The sequence below is a fragment of the Kogia breviceps genome, chromosome 18, assembly GCF_026419965.1.
Source record: "Kogia breviceps isolate mKogBre1 chromosome 18, mKogBre1 haplotype 1, whole genome shotgun sequence".
Lineage (NCBI taxonomy): Eukaryota > Metazoa > Chordata > Mammalia > Artiodactyla > Physeteridae > Kogia > Kogia breviceps.
In genome coordinates this window covers 23,138,635-23,158,404 of record NC_081327.1, presented here as the reverse complement: position 1 = coordinate 23,158,404, position 19,770 = coordinate 23,138,635, and the positions used below count along the sequence as shown (strand labels likewise).

Sequence of the window (19,770 nt, the reverse complement as noted above, 5' to 3'; positions counted from 1 at the left end):
ATCACACTTACTTCAATCTATACGACATACAAGTTTAATTCAAATATGTCAATATGACATAATACTTTATTTCAAGCATTGAAAAACCTTTATAATAATGATTTGCAAAGTCAAATCTCAGTAGACAGATTACAGGTTTTTCATATATCTCTACTATCAGCTGTGAATAAATTTACTTTCTCTGCAAACTAACATTGTTTGGTTGCCATTTTCTGGTGACAGAATAAAACTGATTTTTTTTTTTTTTTTCATTTTGACTTCAGATACAGGTCTTAAAAAAATGTGCTATCACAAAAACAATATAGTATTCATATGATAGAGATATACAAAACATTAAGTGATCAAAATTGCCTGCATTAATTACTGAAGTGCATCTTTGCTAATGAATCATCAAACCTGGGAGTGGTGTTGGAAAACCATGACACACTGATGTAAATATTCAATATATGGATGCTTACTATATTAGGACCTGGAAACACAGAGGTGTAGGTAGGTAGGGGTAATATCACATTATATTTGTATAGAGTTTTACAGTTTAAAAAGTTTTCTTACACATATTATTTCTTTAATTTCCAAAATAACCCTGTAAAGTTTGCTGTTTTCTAAGCCTATAATTCCTGACGTCTTTACATGTAAATGAATGAAGTTATTATAGTCTTAAACTAAAGTTCACTTAAGCAGTATTCACATGTCCAAAAGGAATTTTGATAAGGATTTTCTTAAGTAATACAATATTGGTTAGAATTATGGATATCGTGAGGTTCCTGAGAAACTGAGTATCAAACAAACACCAGATGCAAAATACGAACAAATTCAAAGCCCAGATAACAGTTCTCAATCAATCTCGCTTAACGTATTTTTTCAATTTCAGTATTTCAAAACCCTGGGCTGGGAAGGCAGAGCTGTTTTAACCTATCTAGACTGCCATAGGACGTGGCTTTACCTTTTGAAAGTACATTCTTCTTCAGAAGATGCTATTGCTATATTGGTTAAATTAATGCCTCAGAATGATGTGAGAATTTCAGTCCACACTACAGTGTTTTTACCTTATCGGCCTGACGCATATAGCAGTAGAGAATTCCTCTCATACATTTTATAGCCGAGTGCTCCAGCTCATGGGTCCTTCCCTTGTCATCATCAATGCGCCTGGGTGAGAGAGATAACTCATGAGACAAATTGAAAATGCATTTGAAAAGGAAGCAGAGCTTTTGATAATTAAGTATTTAACTATCTAGCCAGCTAATCCTATGTTCTGGCAACATCTACTAATTCTATAACAGTGAAACTACAATTTACCACCAGATGTAGAAATGCTGGGAAAAAAAAAAAATCCCATAATGAAACTTGCACAAATTTCTCCTTCTTTTAAGGAAGTAAGCCAATTGCTTTAAAAATAGTATATAATATTTTCAACACTGACTTAGCTGAAAATTTAAAGGATATTTCTATATTGGAAAAATCCACCAAAAGATTTTTTTAATTCACTGTTACAGAGTAGAGGCAATTTTAAATATCAATACCTTTAGGTTATGCAATGGCCACTTGGATTCAAGGAACTGTAGATTAAGGTAGGCACATGACTTCTTTGTTCTGCCGTGTGTTTAAAAAGGCCAGGCTGGGCACTTCAGTCAGGAATGCCTTCAGCAAAAACATGCATCCAGTATGATACATGATGCATTTGGGCATAAAGTTTTATATTCTCAGGTATTAGTTTAAAATCAATTGACCATAGTTTACATCTCTTGCTTTTAAAAAGAAAAAAAACAGCTAACACCTAACTATTAAACTAGGTTGAGATGTCCTTCTGTCTTTAAGTTCCTTTATTATTGATCAGTGGCCTTCAAAAAAGATGAATGAGGGGCTTCCCTGGTGGCACAGTGGTTGAGAGTCCAGATGCCGATGTGGGGGACGCCGGTTCGAGCCCCGGTCCGGGAAGATCCCACATGCCGCGGAGCAGCTGGGCCCGTGAGCCATGGCCGCTGAGCCTGTGCATCAGGAGCCTGTGCTCCACAACGCGAGAGGCCACAACAGTGATAGGCCCACGTACCGCAAAAACAAACAAACAAAAGATGAATGAGAGTTATCCACCAATGAAAAAAATAGAAGTAGTTTATTCATTGTTTTACTAAATCTTAACTAAAATATCTGGCCATCATCCTCACTTGATAAAAAACATCACCTGTCTCCTTATTTAAAAGTATGCTATAATTACCACCTCTTTCAATTACAGATCTCACATACCAGTAATGGAAAGAAGGATGATCATTTCAACATAGTACAGTGATTGTCAGTAAAGAGTAAGTTATTTGTCATTAGAACATCATTCCTCCTTTCATATGCAGGCAATAAAGTAAAACTAGTATGATTCTGCTCTGTGATCTATTTTCCCCCTGATGTCAGAGCCAAGTGTTAATAGAAGCAAATTATGGCACGGATAACAGTGAACGACGATAAATGAAGGAAACAGCACATCTGGAGTATAATGAACTCAAAGAAATGTTCTGTATATAATTCCCACCTCACCTTAAAACAAAGAAATAATTCAGGAAAAAAAAAGTCAAGTTTTTCTAAAATTGCCTTTAAAATAATTATCTGCCTCTAATTTCCACATACATTAAACCACGACTAAAATATTCCAGAATAATTCAGCCACAATAAGGAATCCTATTTCAATGAAGCTTTCATGTTTCTCCTTTGTTCTGCAAATAACAGTGGTAACCAGAAGAATATTTCTCTTCTGACTTAGAAAATAAAAGAAGAGTTACATTTGAGTAAAAACATTTAGGCAATTAGTATATATCTATTCCCTTTCCTAAGAGTTAAAATGAACCTAGTGATCCAAAATAATTCCTCTATTTTCTACGACGAACTGGCAATATTCTACTCTCTTTAGCCAGCTCTGTGGATGCACATTCAAAGTTTTAATATGATCTCAATAATACTTTTAATTTTAAAAAACAGATAAATAACCTTAAATTTAACTTTAGTCAATGTATTTGATCACAAGCTATGTGGAGATGTTGATCAGATATTTCTACAATATGAAGTCTTGAGTTTATATCTGAACCAGAATTCCATACTTATAAATATGTAACTAGTGAAGAAACTAAACACTTGAATCCTATCATTAGTGCATTATTTCCACACAGCCGAACTTCAAGGAAAAAAAAAATAAGAATATACTGTTTGGTCATATGACTTGACTGTTTACTAGCACTAAGCTAGGGCCACCTGTTATATTCAGTTCCTAAAATAGCAATAAATCTGACAAGGGAGGGAACTAGCTAACTTCTTGCATGAAGGCATCCTTTCTCTCCCTTAGACAGTACTGCAAGGTATCTTGTCTGCCTTGAGTTTTTGTATTTCTAATATATGCATATTTAAACAGTCTGAAAGTACTTTTTCATGTCAATACTCTTCTTAAAAAAATTACTTACTCTCCTCAAATATAAAAAGTAAAGAAAACTAAATTCCATATTTAAACCCTAATTTAAAGTCATGTTTTTTTCTAGAAGTTATATTAGAAAGAACAAAAAATGTGAAAACCCTACATGATACTTTTTAGTGTGGCATAAAGTATAGGTTCAACTTTCTTTTAACAGATTTTGTATAATTGACTAGGTTCAGGAACAGTTTTAAACTAAACCATGTAAATCAATATAATTATTTATAAAATAAAATAATTATAATAGTTGTAATTATATAAAATATAAAATAGTATTTATATTAATTATAATTATATTCACATATAATTATAATGTAATATAATTATACATAGTGTAATATAGATATAATGTAATTTTTTTTTTTTTTTTTTCGGTATGCAGGCCTCTCACTGTTGTGGCCTCTCCCGTTGCGGAGCACAGGCTCCGGATGCACAGGCTCAGCGGCCATGGCTCATGGGCCCAGCCGCTCCACGGCATGTGGGATCTTCCCAGGCTGGGGCACAAACCCGTGTCCCCTGCAGGCAGACTCTCAACTACTGCGCCACCAGGGAAGCCCGTGTAATATAATTTTAAACAATGGCATATTCAGAACTATAACTTGATATGTAAATGACATTTTAAAAAGTCAAACATTTTAGTATTTCTTCCCTCCTCTAAAATAAAACAAAATTACAAAGTGAAACTGTAATATTACATTTAAGGAAAACTATTTCAAAGTGTATTTTTGCAAATAAGTTACTTCATTGTCTCTTGACTTTAACCAATTATTTAATTAAATAACATCAAATTATACTCCTAATGTATATGAAATATAAATGTGCATAAAATAATCCTTTTAAGTCCTCAGTACACATGCACACACACACAAATTCAAACAGAAGTGAGGTTTCAAGAGATTGTTGACAAGACTGATTGAAAACTAATACAATTAGAAAAATCAAATTACTCCCATTTTAAAAAATTAGTAACTTTATATTATGTATTCATTACCAATAAGAGATTGATATAAATTCCTGAAGAGAAAATACTGACAGCTTAATTTTTAAGGAATTCTTCCTAATATAATCTATATGATTTCATTAGCATTTACAAGTAGAGATGGAAACAGAATTCTACTAATGTTTTTTCTTTTCTTTCTTTTTTTTTTTTTTTTTGCGGTGCGCGACTGTTGTGGTCTCTCCCATTGCGGAGCACAGGCTCCGGATGCGCAGGCTCAGCGGCCATGGCTCACGGGCCTAGCCGCTCCGCGGCATGTTGGATCTTCCCGAACCAGGGCACGAACCCGTGTCCCCTGAATCGGCAGGTGGACTCTCAACCACTGCGCCACCAGGGAAGCCCCAAAATTCTACTAATTTTACAACATGGGGATTCTCTAAACAAACTATCACAACATAATAGTGTGAAAGTAAAAAGGGCTTCATAGTAATTTTGTGGTAAGTACTCTTGCATTTCTCCAAATAGAACACATTTTACTTGCTAGTAAAACAAAAAATCTGCTACTTAACTACGTAAGAAGATAAATTATCCAGGGAGTTAGTACATAGTGTCCCCAGCAAAGAAAAGATTTTAAATTCTCTATCAGATGTTTGAAGCCTCCTGGGAAAAGGCCTGTACTCTTGTTTTTTTTTAAGCAATTTTTCCCCAACATTTTATTTACAAAAATTTCAAATCTATAGAAAAGCTGAAAGAATGCTACAATTACTCTTCACCTGGATTCACCAGTTGCTAAAATTAGCTTGCATTCTCTATTTTCTGCAGTATTTGAAGTATCATTACCTACACATATTTCAGAAGTATCTCCTAAAAACAAGGACATTCTCCTACATAATAATAATATTATTATCATACCCAATGAATTGATACTATAATGTCTAATATACAGTGTATATCAAATATAATCCAATTTTCCCCCAAATATATTTTACACTGTTTTTTAATGCGTGATTCAATCAAGGTTCACACATTGCATGTAGTTCTCATAGCCTAGCCATCTTCACACCTATTTTCTAATCTTCTATGATTACTACATTTTTTAAGAGCTCAGGCAAGTTGTCTTACAAGTAGTCACAATCTGGATTTGTCTGATTGTTTATTTACAGATAGAGCCATTTACATATTTTGGTAAGAAGTCAATATGGGTAATGTGCCACATCAGGAGGCACCTAATGTTAGTCTGTCCCATTACTGGCTTGACTACTTGGTTAAGGTGCTATTGGTCCTAAGACTACTAGTTGCTAGACATTTAATGAAGCTACATTGTGCTTACAAAGAATATGGTAAAAAACACTGGTAGTGACATTAGCAAACAAGTGCTGAAGGTGACTGCCTTTATATCATCTATTTGATTTTTTTTAACAAGTGCAACGTATCAATGATTTAAGACAGAGGAATCATGTTCATGTGAAAGATACAATTTTCAAATCAGAAGTACATGCATGTATCACCTTCAGAAAATTAATATTCAAAAACCTCATTTTTGTAACAGTTAAAATGTATCACTATTGACTATGTGTCAGGACCCACAACAGATGCTTTCCATATATAGTGAAATAAATGAAGTAAGGAGAATTTTGTATTGTGAAAAGATTTATTTTTCTTTTACTTTATGAAATAATTATTTGACTTACAACCAGATTTATTAAGTGATACCCCAAAGAAGTATAGTGAGAAAAACACTAAACTGGGAGAGGGAAGGAGAAGAGTCCTGGCCCTGGCTCTGTCATTAACTAGTTGTGCAATTTTGAACAAATCTGTTAACTACTCTAGGCCCTAGTTTTATCATCTGTAAAATTCAATCACCATCAATTTCCTCTGTGATTGAAACCAATCAACTCAATGAAAATGGGCAATTCATTCTGTCAAAGACTAATGATGATTTACAAACCTAGAGATGAGAAATTTTGGTCACAAAGTCATAAAATGTTAGAACTTGTCTCATGTAAATCCTTAGGAAAACTGAAAGGTTTAGAGTCCTAAAAGGAGATGTGAGCAGTTGCAGGTCACACAGTGACTCAGCAGCAGAGCCAAAAGATAGCTGCCCAATTTGTCTTGGGGCTACAAAACCCTATTACCTAGACTTGGAGTAACTAGTAAAAGACACACCAGCTTACCTGTATGCAAGAGCCAAAGCCCAGGCCCCAGCAGCACAGTATAGACTGTCATGGATCTTGGCCTTCTGATCATCACCACATGTTTTTGTGGGAAAGAGACCTGTGGTTGGACTTTGATACAGCAGCAATGTTGACTTGACTATAATTGAAAACAAGAAAAAGAATGAATTGTAAAGCCAACCATTTCCCTTGAGCTGAAGGTCTTAAACTTCTTTGGTTTCCTCATCCTACAATTTTGTTATTTCTAAACTTAGCTGTAGTATAAAACTTTTGAAGATGTAGCAACAACTCCGGGTTAGTAACTGCAGCCTAAGTAGGGATCCACCCTGCATGAAGGGGTCTTTCCACTTTTGAGGAAAGAACTCAGCTAACTGGCATTTTAAAAGCCTTTAGCACATCCTTCTTTATGTCAGTAAGTGTTATAAGGTAACATCAGATACAGAAAAAAAAAGATTAACCAAAAAACTAAGTATATTTTCAAAAATAAGTTCAATAGGGAAAAATAAAGCAAATATACAACAAAGAGTTGTATACATTTGCTAAATCCAAAGCTAACTCAACCCTAAAAAGCCAGAATCCTGTTTTTCACTGATGACTAATTCGTACCCGAAGAGCAATGTATTCATTTTACATATTATATTAGTGATATGTTTAACCTTTTAAAACTGAATCCCATCCTTATATGACATGAAAACAGCAAGCAAATAATTATTTTGTGAACATTCAACTTAAGTCAAAGAAGTCTGAAATCAGTGTTTTCCAGTTGTCCCTCAGTATGCACAGGGATGGTTCCAGGACCCACCATGCAGGCGAAAATCCGTAGACACTCAAGTCCCTTATCTAAAATGGCTAATACAGTAGGCCCTCCTTATCTGCAGGTTCTGCATCTGCAGATACGGAGAGCAAACTCTACTACCTTTTATAAAAGAGTCCTAAAATAGAAATATAAACACACTAAAATTACATTTTCTAAAAGCTATTTTATTCCTGTCTAACTATAAATGGATGAGTAATGTTTTTCCCCAAAATAAATTAAGTTACTCTAATCTAGATTGGCATATGTCAACTACTTTAGGACAGTTTTTCAAAGGTCTAAAGTACTCTGGTCCATCACAGAGATTAAAGACTTAAATTTCTTTTTCTTTTTTCAGACTAAATTGACATTATCATTTCCTTCAGAATACCAGGGTATTTATTATTTTTCACAGAGTAAAAAACTGGTCCTCATAGTCCAAAGTAAAAAACTGACATTTCTTTTAAAAGGCAGTTTAATCTCTTTAGCTAGTTATAGCTACAAAGATAATAAGTGGGCAACATAAGAATATATACCAGAATCTTGACCAAAATAAGTTGAAATAAGGTTTTACATGATGTTGACACAAAAAAATCCTTCTCCTTAGTGAGATAAATAAATCAAATTTTATATTTGACATACTAGGCCACATAAATGGCACAAGAAGCAAACTGAGAAAAAAAATTAATAGACATTTCCAACTTATGGTCTGATGAACAAAGAGGAGCCCCCTAAATACATACATATCTCAAAATTGCTTGCTCACATTAAGTAACAAAATTTGTCAGGTTGATCCTGACAAAAACAAAATAGCAACCAAAAAAACAGGGACCTGATATCAGTAACAGTAACCTGAGATTACCTTTTGAATCTCAATGAATTAGAAATGGATATAAAAGGTTCAGGACTACGTAGGAACCACGTATAGGTAAATAAGCAAGGAATACTTCTACAAAATCTTTGTGTAAGAATTATTCAAGAGACAGCCTCTAGTTCTCAAATCTGGTACTATTTAGGAAGACTTAAAGGACACAGAGGACACTGGTGACAGTTTCAAAAGGATTCAAGGGACAGATATGACTTGTCAGATTCCTTTTATAGTCCCCATTATCATATGCAGTTGGAATATGTAACTGTCTAAGCACTGAAACTACCCCAACATCCAAATGAGAGAACATCATCCATATAATGTATATAAGATAACTAAGGCATAGCTACCTAAGGACATGTTTTCCTCAGGTTTTGCTTACCAATTTTGTAATAGTGATCCAATTTATCCCACAGAGTTTCACTATCAGGTCTCGGAAGATTAATACTTTTAAGAGGTTCATAAACTGAGCCTGAAAGAAAAATGAAAACCCATCAAATTCAATCATTTTCATCCAGATAAACAAAGAAACTTCTAAACAAATGAAATGCTCTACTTAGCAATCTAATTTTCATTTTTATAGTGAACTATCACATTTCACTACTTGTCAAATTTTGGGTGGGAAAAGGAAGAAGAAGAAAGCACTTGTAGTATTTCTAAATGTTATGAGCTATCCCCCTCCTCACCCCCAGCAATCAAGCTAACTAACTCGTGTATACTGGTTCTAACATCTCAGATATCACTAATACTCCTGTGGTAGTCCAGTAGCTCAATAATTTCAGTTCCTTCTGAGAAACATCAATATATCTATATGCCCTGAAATCCAAACCTTATTCCTTATCCTCATGCATTATCAGGCAGTTTTCTGTCAAACAATCATACCCCCAAAACCTCAAGGAAAAAGATACTGTACATGTTTCAAGGTCATCCACTTCATGAATATTCAGATAGTTTTCATACTGAAAGCCTGAAGCCTCCACTTTCTCCTAGGTAGATAATATTTGCCTTATTATCTAGACTATAAGCAGAAACCATTTCTACTTCTCAGCCACGGAAACTGCAGCAAGGTGTTAGCAGAATACACTGCTCAAAAGCTACAAAATTCATGTTAATCATGATAATCTGCCACAAAATGGATACAGAAAATTGTTCACTTGACTAGTGCACTTTCTCAGCTGCTGACTGAAAGGAAGACATCTGACCCTTCAGCCATCAGAGTAAGTACTGACTCTCATTCTTGTTAAAAGCACTCAAATTATAAACATCTCAAAGTCACAATTAATCCACCCTGGGACTCAGGTAATCCATGTCATATAGTCTAACAACATAGCACAAGAGTGAACCTATAACTTACCAGGGCAGGGGGTCGTGTTGGCAGGCATTAAGAATCAGTTTTTAAAGAAAATTAAAGCATTTATGTTCGTAAAATTGCTATGTCCAGTATGCTAGTTTAAAGCCAAGTTATTTGAAATCTCTTTATGTTTAGGGGAAGTAAGGTAAAGATCTACACATTCAGGCAATAGTCCCATTATCTTCTGTTAGAAAGAGATGACTTATGGATGAAAACAGGGAATATGAAATGACTTGCTCTGAGTGAAGAGATTTTTCTAAAAAAGTCTTCACAATGACACCAACGAGAATGGCTCCCATAGTGAAGTACGGAGAGGACTACCAACACAGAGAGGAAAGCACCTGGACCACAAAGGAGGCAAGGGTCAACACATGCTCTCTGCCTCTCTGTATTCAATTAGCTCTGGGCAGGTTTAAGTATATTGGCAGTATATGGGCAGCCTGGCAGCTGGGAAGGAATGCTTGCATGTTAGGTGATAAGCTCTGGGGGGTCTACACACTCTTGGTGAAATTCAGCCATAATTAATAAAATAAAATCAGGTACAAATCATCACGTTTTAAATTGTGCATATGGATATACAAAGACTAAAGGGGACATGTTTGCTGGGGTGGAATGATTGTGGAATGATGTCTCTACTTAGATTTTATTTTGATTTGTTTTTATTTATTTTGTGGTGGAATGATTTGTTTTTATTTAGAGTACTATTCGTAGAGCTAAGATTTTGCTTTATATGAGAAAAATAAAATCACCAAATGTTGCATATATATTTTCATTACAATTAGATAAATAATACATGTGCATATGGATAAAGATTGAAATAGAATATGCAAAACTGAAATCTACTTGCATTATAATAACAGGTGAATTTATTCTGAAAGATTATTTTAATGACATTGTATCAGGGTTTTTAGAGTGAAAAAAATACTTCCTTTAAAAGTACTATTACATTTAAGGTGCCCCTTACCTCCTCCAAAAGACTAAAATGATTCTGTCATCTAATGTTTTTCAATAAAATCACCCATGGAGTTTCTTAGAAGCAACAATAAATAAAGAAACGGGAAATCAGACTTCAAGAAAATAAATACCCATTCAGCAAGAGCTAAAAGAGAAGATGTTCAAAGCAAAGCAGAAAAGTATAAAAGTAAAATCAGCTAATTCACTGAGAATCTATGTTTTCTTATACCTTCCTATATCTTCAAAGAAAGCCCATGGTAAATTAAGAACAGCTTGGCTAGATAAATGTCAACACTTCAGTGATCACCACTATATTGCTTCTGAAATAACTGCATAAAATTAAATTACTTAGAAAGGAAAAGCAATAATGGAAACATTTTAAACAAGAATTAAACATCTGAAAAGCATCAATACCAATACAAATGTGGAGGAGAAAGAAATCAACAATGGAGTACAAGTTCCCAAAGACAAAGATGCAAAATAACAGAAAACTCTAATAATGTTTAGAGTTCAAAATGAAATGAATTTTTAAAATATATATTTCTTCTTTCCATGTTTTTCTCATTTGAATTTTGCCTATATCTAAACACCACAAAGTAAAATGAAACTTAGCAGTTATCAAGTTTGTAAAATGAGTTTAAACATGTCAACCTGATTTTTTACCTGACAATTCATTTTGTATTAGAAAAATAGTCTAATCTTCATTTCAGAACACATTACGTCAAAAAGATAACAGTGACAAAGAAGATGAAGCAGAAGTTGTTACCTGAAGAGAAATATTACAGCTTTATCATGAAGGAAGAAAGGGCTATTTACTAACAAAGAGACTAAAGAATGAGCTGCTCTGTAAGACATAAACAGTATTATAGAAAGAGATAAACTTGGGCTTCCCTGGTGGCGCAGCGGTTGAGAGTCCGCCTGCCAATGCAGCGGACACGGGCTTGTGTCCCGGTCCGGGAAGATCCCACATGCCGCGGAGCGGCTGGGCCTGTAACCCATGGCCACTGAGCCTGCGCGTCCGGAGCCGGTGCTCCGCAACGGGAGAGGCCACAGCAGTGAGAGGCCCGCATATCGCAAAAAAAAAAAAAAAAAAAACCAACAGAAAGAGATAAACTTAACAAAGGTATAAGCTTTCTGAATTTTGCACTATAAACCCAGAAGGTTTCTGAGTGTTATGGAGAGGCTCTTAAGAAATCACAAAACAGCACTGATAGTTAAACAGCAACTGTTAAAAGCATGAAGTAGATGACCCAAGAGGAAATTCAATGCGGAAAACTGATCAGTAAACCAAAACAACATCATAAGTGTATTATTTGGGCATCTTACTTTATATGATTCAAAGCTCTTTAATACATACAAAAATATTATTAATCAAGACTTTCATGATCCCTAAAGTAGCTTTATCATTTTTCCATGTATGGTGGTAGACTAAGATAAATATCATTTTATTCATTCAGTTAATATATACAGTGAATGCATACGACTCTGGACCATACATCTAGCAGGCTACCAAGGACTACAGATTAGGAAGAAAGGTAAGGTTTTGAATAAGATTATATTATATATATATATATATAATATATATATATATATTCATATATATATATATATATATATATATATATATGAATAACAGGGTAGAGTGGTGAGTTCCTTAAAAGACAAAGGACAGAAAAATTTAATCCCCCTGTGGGGTACAGAAAACAGGGAACTCCTGCATTGCAATCTCTAAACTTACGAGCAATTTCAAATAATGAATTGCCATCTAAATATGAAGGTAACAACTGAACTCCAGGAAAATGTTGTCATAAATATATATACATATATGCACACATACTTAATATAGTTATTTTTTAAAATTTATTTTCAATTTATTTTATTTTTGGCTGCATTTGGTCTTTGTTGATGCACATGGGCTTTCTCTAGTTGTGGCGAGCAGGGACTACTCTTTGTTGCAGTGCGCACTTTTCATCGTGGTGGCTTCTTTTGTTGCAGAGCACAGGCTCTAGGCACGTGGGCTTCAGTAGTTGTGGCAAACGGGCTCAGTAGTTGTGGCTCACGTGCTCCATAGAGCACAGGCTCAGTAGCTGTGGCACAGGGGCTTCATTGTTCTGCAGCATGTGGGACTTTCCCAGACCAGAGCTTGAACCCATGTCCCCGACATTGGCGAGCAGATTCTTAACCACTGCATCATCAGGGAAGTTCTAATACAGTTCTAAAACTTATACACATGTCTCATGAAACAAGATACTATATACTAAGATTTTTTTTGAAGTGATACACATGAAGGTTTAGGTGAAGAAATTATATCACTAAAGGGTAAATTTTATTGACACACTGACCCAAGTATGCCCTTTCACAGGATAATTTTATTATAAATTTAAATCCTTAGAAAGGACCATAGGATTCTTATTCTCTCCCTCAATTAAAATAATTTCTTTTCAGATTAAAAAAAAAGATTACATTCTATCACCCTAAAAATCGTATCATTAACATTTTGGTACGTTTTGGTACATTTGGTACATTAACATTTTAGTGCATTCTTTTCAGGCATTTTTTACTGTGTATATATTTTTTAATGTGTATATATTTTTTAGTGTGTATATATCACATAAACACATAAAATTTACCACATATAGGATCATAACATACATACTGTTCTTCTCATGGACATAAGTCCTTTTTTTCCTTACCTCATCCTCTTGCCCTCTTCTGCACTCATAACCACACATTTTTCCATGTTTATATAATCAAACATATAGGCAAAAATGAGAGAAAAGTCGTCCCTTGCTCATTATATAAAAATGGGATCATGACACAGACCTGTGCTTGCATTTAGCTCCTCTCATTTAACAACACACGGGAAATCACTAAAAGTGATGGCTCTTTCTTTTGCTATACTACAACTTAATCCACTAGCCCCCCATCAGTGGGTATATAATTTGCTTCCTATTTTTACCATCACAAACAATACTGAAAAACACAGATATACATAGATATAACCAGGAGTGTGCTAGAACCAGTTAGAACTGGCTGGAGAGAGTCAACTGTTAAATTGTCAGGAATTTTGGGACTGGTTGTGAAACACAGCCATAACTGCAAATTAAATTACAACTAATTATTAAAAACAATGGTAATAAATAATCAAGCCTCATCAATTCCTAATTATTTTACTACATTCTACTATTATATATACTTTTGAGTTTATTTATACCTATATATCTGTACATTGGAAATAGTATGTAATAGCACGTTACAATACATATCTTCCCAACTCTGCATTCAGTAATGTCATGTAAAGAAGTAGTATTGAATTAAATGATAAATGCACTTTTTACAACAAATGGCAAATTACATTTTTTAAAAAGGCTAAAATAATTCACATTTCTACCAGTAATATAAAGGCTCCATTCTTTTAAAAGCTTTCCCAATCTGATAGGAGTAAAGCAGTAGCCCTCTTTTACTTAACTTTCATTTCCCAGACTATTAGTGAGTTTGAGAATCTTTACAAACTGGCCATTTGGATTTGCTCTTCTGTGAACTGCCTACATCCTATTGCCATTTGCTACTGCTTTATCAGTGTTTCTGTCATCAATTTCTAAGAGCGCTTTGTATGTTTTGTGTGCTATTTAACATTTCCATTTCAAATATTTTCCCCTGAGCTTTCATTAGTATACCAATGTCAAAATTTAAAAAAAAAAGAAGTAATGGTCAATCTATCTCTTTCCTCGTTTGGTTCTAGTCTTCCTTTCTGTTTAAAAAGGTTTTTGATAGGGACTTGGTATGGAAAGATCCCACATGCTGCAGAGCAACTAAGCCTGTGTGCCACAACTACTGAGCCTGCGCTCTAGACCCTGCATGCCACAACCACTGAAGCCCATGAGCCTAGAGCCCATGCTCCGCAGCGAGAGGCCACCGCAATGAGAAGCCCACGCACCACAATGAAGAGTGGCCCCTACTCACTGCAACTAGAGAAAGTCCATGCACAGCAAAAAAGACCCAAGACAACCATAAATAAATAAATAAATTTATTTAAAAATAATAATAAATAAATAAAAAGGTTTTTGATAACCCCAAGGTTATACATATAGTTACTGCAATTTTCTTCTAAGTTTTTTATAATGTTAAAAAAATAAAGTTTCCCACTTAGCTATTTTATCCATTGGGAATTTGTTTTCTAAACCGCTTTTAAAGTAAGTAGTAAGTTCCATTCATTTTAAAAAGATCAAATTGGTAAAATTTTTTTTTTTAGGTTACAAAATATTCAATAGAAAGATCCATTTGTCCTAAATTATAAAGAGACCATCTCAAACTACGGGATACAAATAGACAATTTCCTCTTGAAATAATACAACTTAATTTTCAAAAGCTATATAAAAACTCTAGTATCTAATAATGTAGCATTTGATCTACTTATATGCAAGATTTCAAACCCATGATGGACATATGATATTTACAACAGCTTAAACAATAATCAGCTTCATGTGCAGCTACATTAATGTCTCTAAAAATCACAATTGCTTGGAGCAACATATATTGATTTTTTTAAGTACTGTACGTCGCACTCAATGATGCATATTGACACAAAGTTAAAATATAAAGTATGCTGTACCCTTTCATTTTTCTATAGGTCTTGGGTTCTAGCAGAGAAATACACAAAAAATGTGAAAGTAGAATTTTAGCCCAAGGAAAGAATCAATTAATATCTTCTGTCTGCGTTTTATTCATGATTCTCTAACTTTGGGAATGGAGCAGGGTGAGATTCATCAGTTCTAAAGACTGCAACTTTAGAATCTTCTGCCTGAGCTAATGGTTAACAGCTAATTTTATAGACATAGGACATTAAGAACTGTGATTTTTCAGTCAGGAAAGTCTCTGAAAGCCTTAGTCTCTTAAGCCTAAGTTTTTGAAGACTGTGAAGTGCAGAGGCTAATAAACTAATAAGAAAGTAGGTACAAAAAAGCAGTTGAATAACCAAAATCCCTGAGCTAACATATTCTCCAACAAAATAATCAGGAACTAAGAAGAATCTGAAGCCCTTGCATTGTACAGGGTCAAAAAGCCCCACAGTTTCATGAGGTTTGGATAGTCCTTATACTTACATGCATATAGAGAAGGTGAGGAGGGCGGGAAGGGTACAGACCAGGAAGGCATGGAAAAGCAAAGAGATAGCCTTGTATATGAACATAGAAAATATATGCAAACCACATCTGTGGTTTATCAGTTAATTATTAAAACATTAATTTCTGAGTTGTTAAGATATCAAGGCTTCCCAGAGTATAATAATTATATGTTTATCATCTATACATGATACAATGTATTTTCAAGCAACTTTGAAATTTAAATTAAATCATTAACTTGGGATGATAAATTCTTCATCTTAAAATTCCCTTTTATTCCTCCACTGATAAAAACTAGAAGGATACTACTATAGAAGGGACAAATTATTCTAATACATTCTCACCTTTGTATCCCTAATGCTTGTACTAGGAGGTTCACAATCCAAATGTTTATTGAATTGAACTGCATGACCCACATGATTAGGGGGAGGCCTTCTTCAATTCCACAGGCAGAGTTAATTGTTCCATATTCTGCATTCTTACAGCACTCTGTAAATACCTTAAGTACAGTTCTTGCTTATGACAATATATTTTATTTTCACTAGTTGATTAATGTGCTATACTGCACTGGGAGCCGATCTACAACAGGGACCATATCTAGTACATAGTAAATGGCAGTGAAAGTTTGGTAAGAGAGGGGAAAAAAGGAGAGAAGCTGACAAAAATAGTTTTCCTGAAAAGTTTGTTTTCAGGAAACTTCTGATGACCAGTTTATAATATTCTCACAGGCTATGCTATCTCCTGCTGCTCCCATCCAACTTGATTTAATCATCTAGTCCCACCTCTTCAGACTTTCATGATTAGACAAGTTGAAAACTTACCTTACTAACTTTAGAATGGATACCCATTAACTTTTATAGTTAAAAGGTTCAAGTACACTATACATGACTCAGCACTTTGAGCATCTTCAAGATCACCAACATCTCCTTCCAAAACAAAGAAACAAAACTTAAACCATGATTTTCTTTACTGTATAATTTCTTAAAATGAGAAAGGGAAATTTTGCATGCATTGTACCAGATACTTTACATACACTGTCCCATTTCATCTTCCTGACAAAGGAAGGAGGTTGGCATTAAATTGAAGCACAAAGAAGTTATTAAATGGCAGTCTAAATTTGAACATGGGGTTCTCTAAAGACAAACTATATGTGTGCCCTTTGTCCTATACCATGAAACCTCATAAAAATGCTTGGCTAAGAAGAGTTAAGAGCCCTAAATCCCTGTTTTCATTTTCTGCTTTAAACAACAGACTGCTCCAAAATTATATGTACATGTATATATACATATATATATATACTTTTCCTTACTTAACTCCAATTTATTATCACAGTTCATCTGAACCCTCAACTCCTTAAGTCTATGTTTCTCCATGGCAAGTTGGGTAAGAAACATATTTTAAATGTAAAATATGAAGTGGCAAATATAAAATAGCACAACTTTTTAAAAATGAAGTAAAATTTGCCTCTTCAACTAATCCAAATAAGATGTGAAAAGGCCATTCAACTGTTCCCATTTTATTTTTAATAAAAAGGTATTAAGTTCTTCCAGTGACCTTTAAGGAAGGAGCACGGCCAATAAAATCTATTTAAGGATATTAAATCTGGTTGATGTTTCATGAGTTGACCTTATAAATACCAATCGCTCAATTAGCTATTTCATTTCCCTTTCTTATTTATAGTCTAGTAGAGTCCCTTGCCATAATATACCATGAATGCATATGATTTCTGTGAGGTCAGAGCTGTATTCTAACAATTCTAATGTTTCTAAAAAGTTTCTGGAACACCCTTTATGAAAAAAAATGCATTCAGAAATGACAGTTATTTAAATTTCTCAACAGTAGTTGTTATACTCACTGTTATAACCCCAGTACCAAAAGTGCCCGGAAAACAGTGAGCACTCAATAAATATTTATTCCACAAATGGAATTAATATCCTCTGATATCTAAAATTTCCCAACAATTACTCGGAATCAGCTGAATAAGGTGATTCATCAGATGAAGTTAGGTAAGACTCACTGATCAATACCCTAAGCTGTGACCATGTAGTAATTTAACTTGTTCTATTCTTCTATTTTAATCTGTTCTGTTCTCTTCTTCTATTGCTCATAAAGGAGGATCTGAATGAAATCATAAAAGGATATGATTTAAAAATGATTTGCTCACTAGAATAAATGTATATAGCTTACAAGTGAGTTACTTTATAAAGGATAATACTAATCTGAACATATAAGATTTTTGAAGAGAAACCCAGAGTCATTATTTCATACTTGTATTACAAGTAAAAAAATTTTCAATTCCAAACTTCTAAGACTTAAATGATAGCATCTTAGTTAAATATTAATTGAATTACATGGAGGGGAAAAAGAACTTCACTATACACCATTCCCAATCTTTACAAGAAATACTCAATTTTATTATGTCTTGTTATTATAGTGATTAAAAGCATGTGACATGAGGCATTTTGCTGTGTCATATGTTATTAAACACAAGTCCTACAGAAATAATACTTTTAAGCTATTCAGCATTTAGAAAGATGGAAACAAACCATTTTCCTTTATCATTTGCACTTTGATAAATCCTGGTCTGTATTTCTTGTCTTGGCAGAGTTCAGTAATGCATTTAATATGAATGTTAATACTACTAGTTATAAATTGCCCTGATAACACTTTACAGGGTAAGCTTGAACAGAGGAAGTTTTGAATGTTAATCAAAAAAAATCACAATAAACTATGAATTAGAAAAGTAAGCTAACACTAAGAATAAAAATATTCTCAACCAGAAAAAAAGCAAAAGTACTTTTGACAGTATAGAGTTTGTAGACAATGAATGCTAGCTAATTTTCTTCTCATCAAAATGCACTGAAGGTTACATCACTGGCTAAGTAAAAGAGGGCAGAGACGTTTTTGCCATTTCCTACACTATACCATCAGACTTTGGCAATTTGCTCCAAAGCTGTCCTGAGAGTCTGCGTCAGTAAACTGCCTTCTGTGAAGACCTACATACAATAAAATCATAACTGACAAAACTTTCCTGTATGGAATCCAATCACATTTTTTTTTTTTTTTTTTTTTTTTTGTGGTACGCGGGCCTCTCACTGTTGTGGCCTCTCCCATTGCAGAGCACAGGCTCCAGATGCACAGGCTGGGTGGCCATGGCTCACAGGCCCAGCCGCTCTGCGGCATGTGGGATCTTCCCGGACCGGGGCACAAACCCGTGTCCCCTGCCTCGGCAGGCGGACTCTCAACCACTGAGCCACCAGGGAAGCCCCACATTTTTTTAGAATCCATCTTTTACCCTAGTGAATAAGGTCAATCCCAAGGTTCAATCAAGTAAAAAAAAAAGAGGTCTCCCTGCTCTCCATCGTCCCTTCTCCTCATCCCCCAGGAGTGTAAGGAAGCTCCTGGATAGGCACTGTCATAATACCTAGGAGGTTGTGGAAAGAACATGGGCTGTGAAAACAGATAGACCTTGGCTGCAATCACAGCTATGTCCTTCACAACATTGTGGATTTGGGCTCTCTCTTAGCTAGGACTTCTAATCTGTAAAGTTGGGGAAAATTTAACCTCACAGGACTGTAGTGAGACTTAAATGAAATATTTTAAGTATAGCACTGGCACACTGTATATTAACTACTGATTGTCTTCTCTTCTCCACCCTTAAATTTTTGAATCTCCTCTTGCACTTAGCCTAGGACTGGTCACAAAATTAGAAATCAAGGAATTTTGATTGTTAATCAGAATCCTCCTGATCAATGCAAGGATGGATAAGCCCCACATAGTGATTTTATTTTTTTTTTTATTTTTATTTTATTTTTATTTTTTTTTGTGGTACGCGGGCCTCTCACTGTTGTGGCCTCTCCCGTTGCGGAGCACAGGCCCCGGACGCGCAGGCTCAGCGGCCATGGCTCATGGGCCCAGCAGCTCCGCGGCATGTGGGATCTTCCCGGACCGGGGCACGAACCCGTGTCCCCTGCATCGGCAGGCGGACTCTCAACCACTGTGCCACCAGGGAAGCCCCCACATAGTGATTTTAAATCTGTAATTTAAAAAATCAGTGGGCTTCCCTGGTGGCGAAGTGGTTGAGAATCTGCCTGCCGATGCAGGGGACACGGGTTTGTGCCCCAGTCC

General features: G+C 34.8%; 1 protein-coding gene across 7 annotated transcripts in view; it reads right to left on the bottom strand.

Moving 5' to 3' along the window:
• The window catches only part of PHKB (phosphorylase kinase regulatory subunit beta), a 198,475-nt gene that overhangs the window by 146,399 nt on the left and 32,306 nt on the right, over positions 1-19,770 (bottom strand). For all 7 annotated transcript variants that reach the window (XM_059045655.2, XM_059045656.2, XM_067018200.1 and 4 more), the window contains 3 exons: positions 8,600-8,689; positions 6,557-6,695; positions 1,047-1,146 (listed from right to left, as the gene is read on the bottom strand). In XM_059045655.2, the coding sequence (XP_058901638.1) occupies positions 1,047-1,146; positions 6,557-6,695; positions 8,600-8,689 (329 nt within the window). The remainder of the gene's footprint in view (positions 1-1,046; positions 1,147-6,556; positions 6,696-8,599; positions 8,690-19,770) is intronic.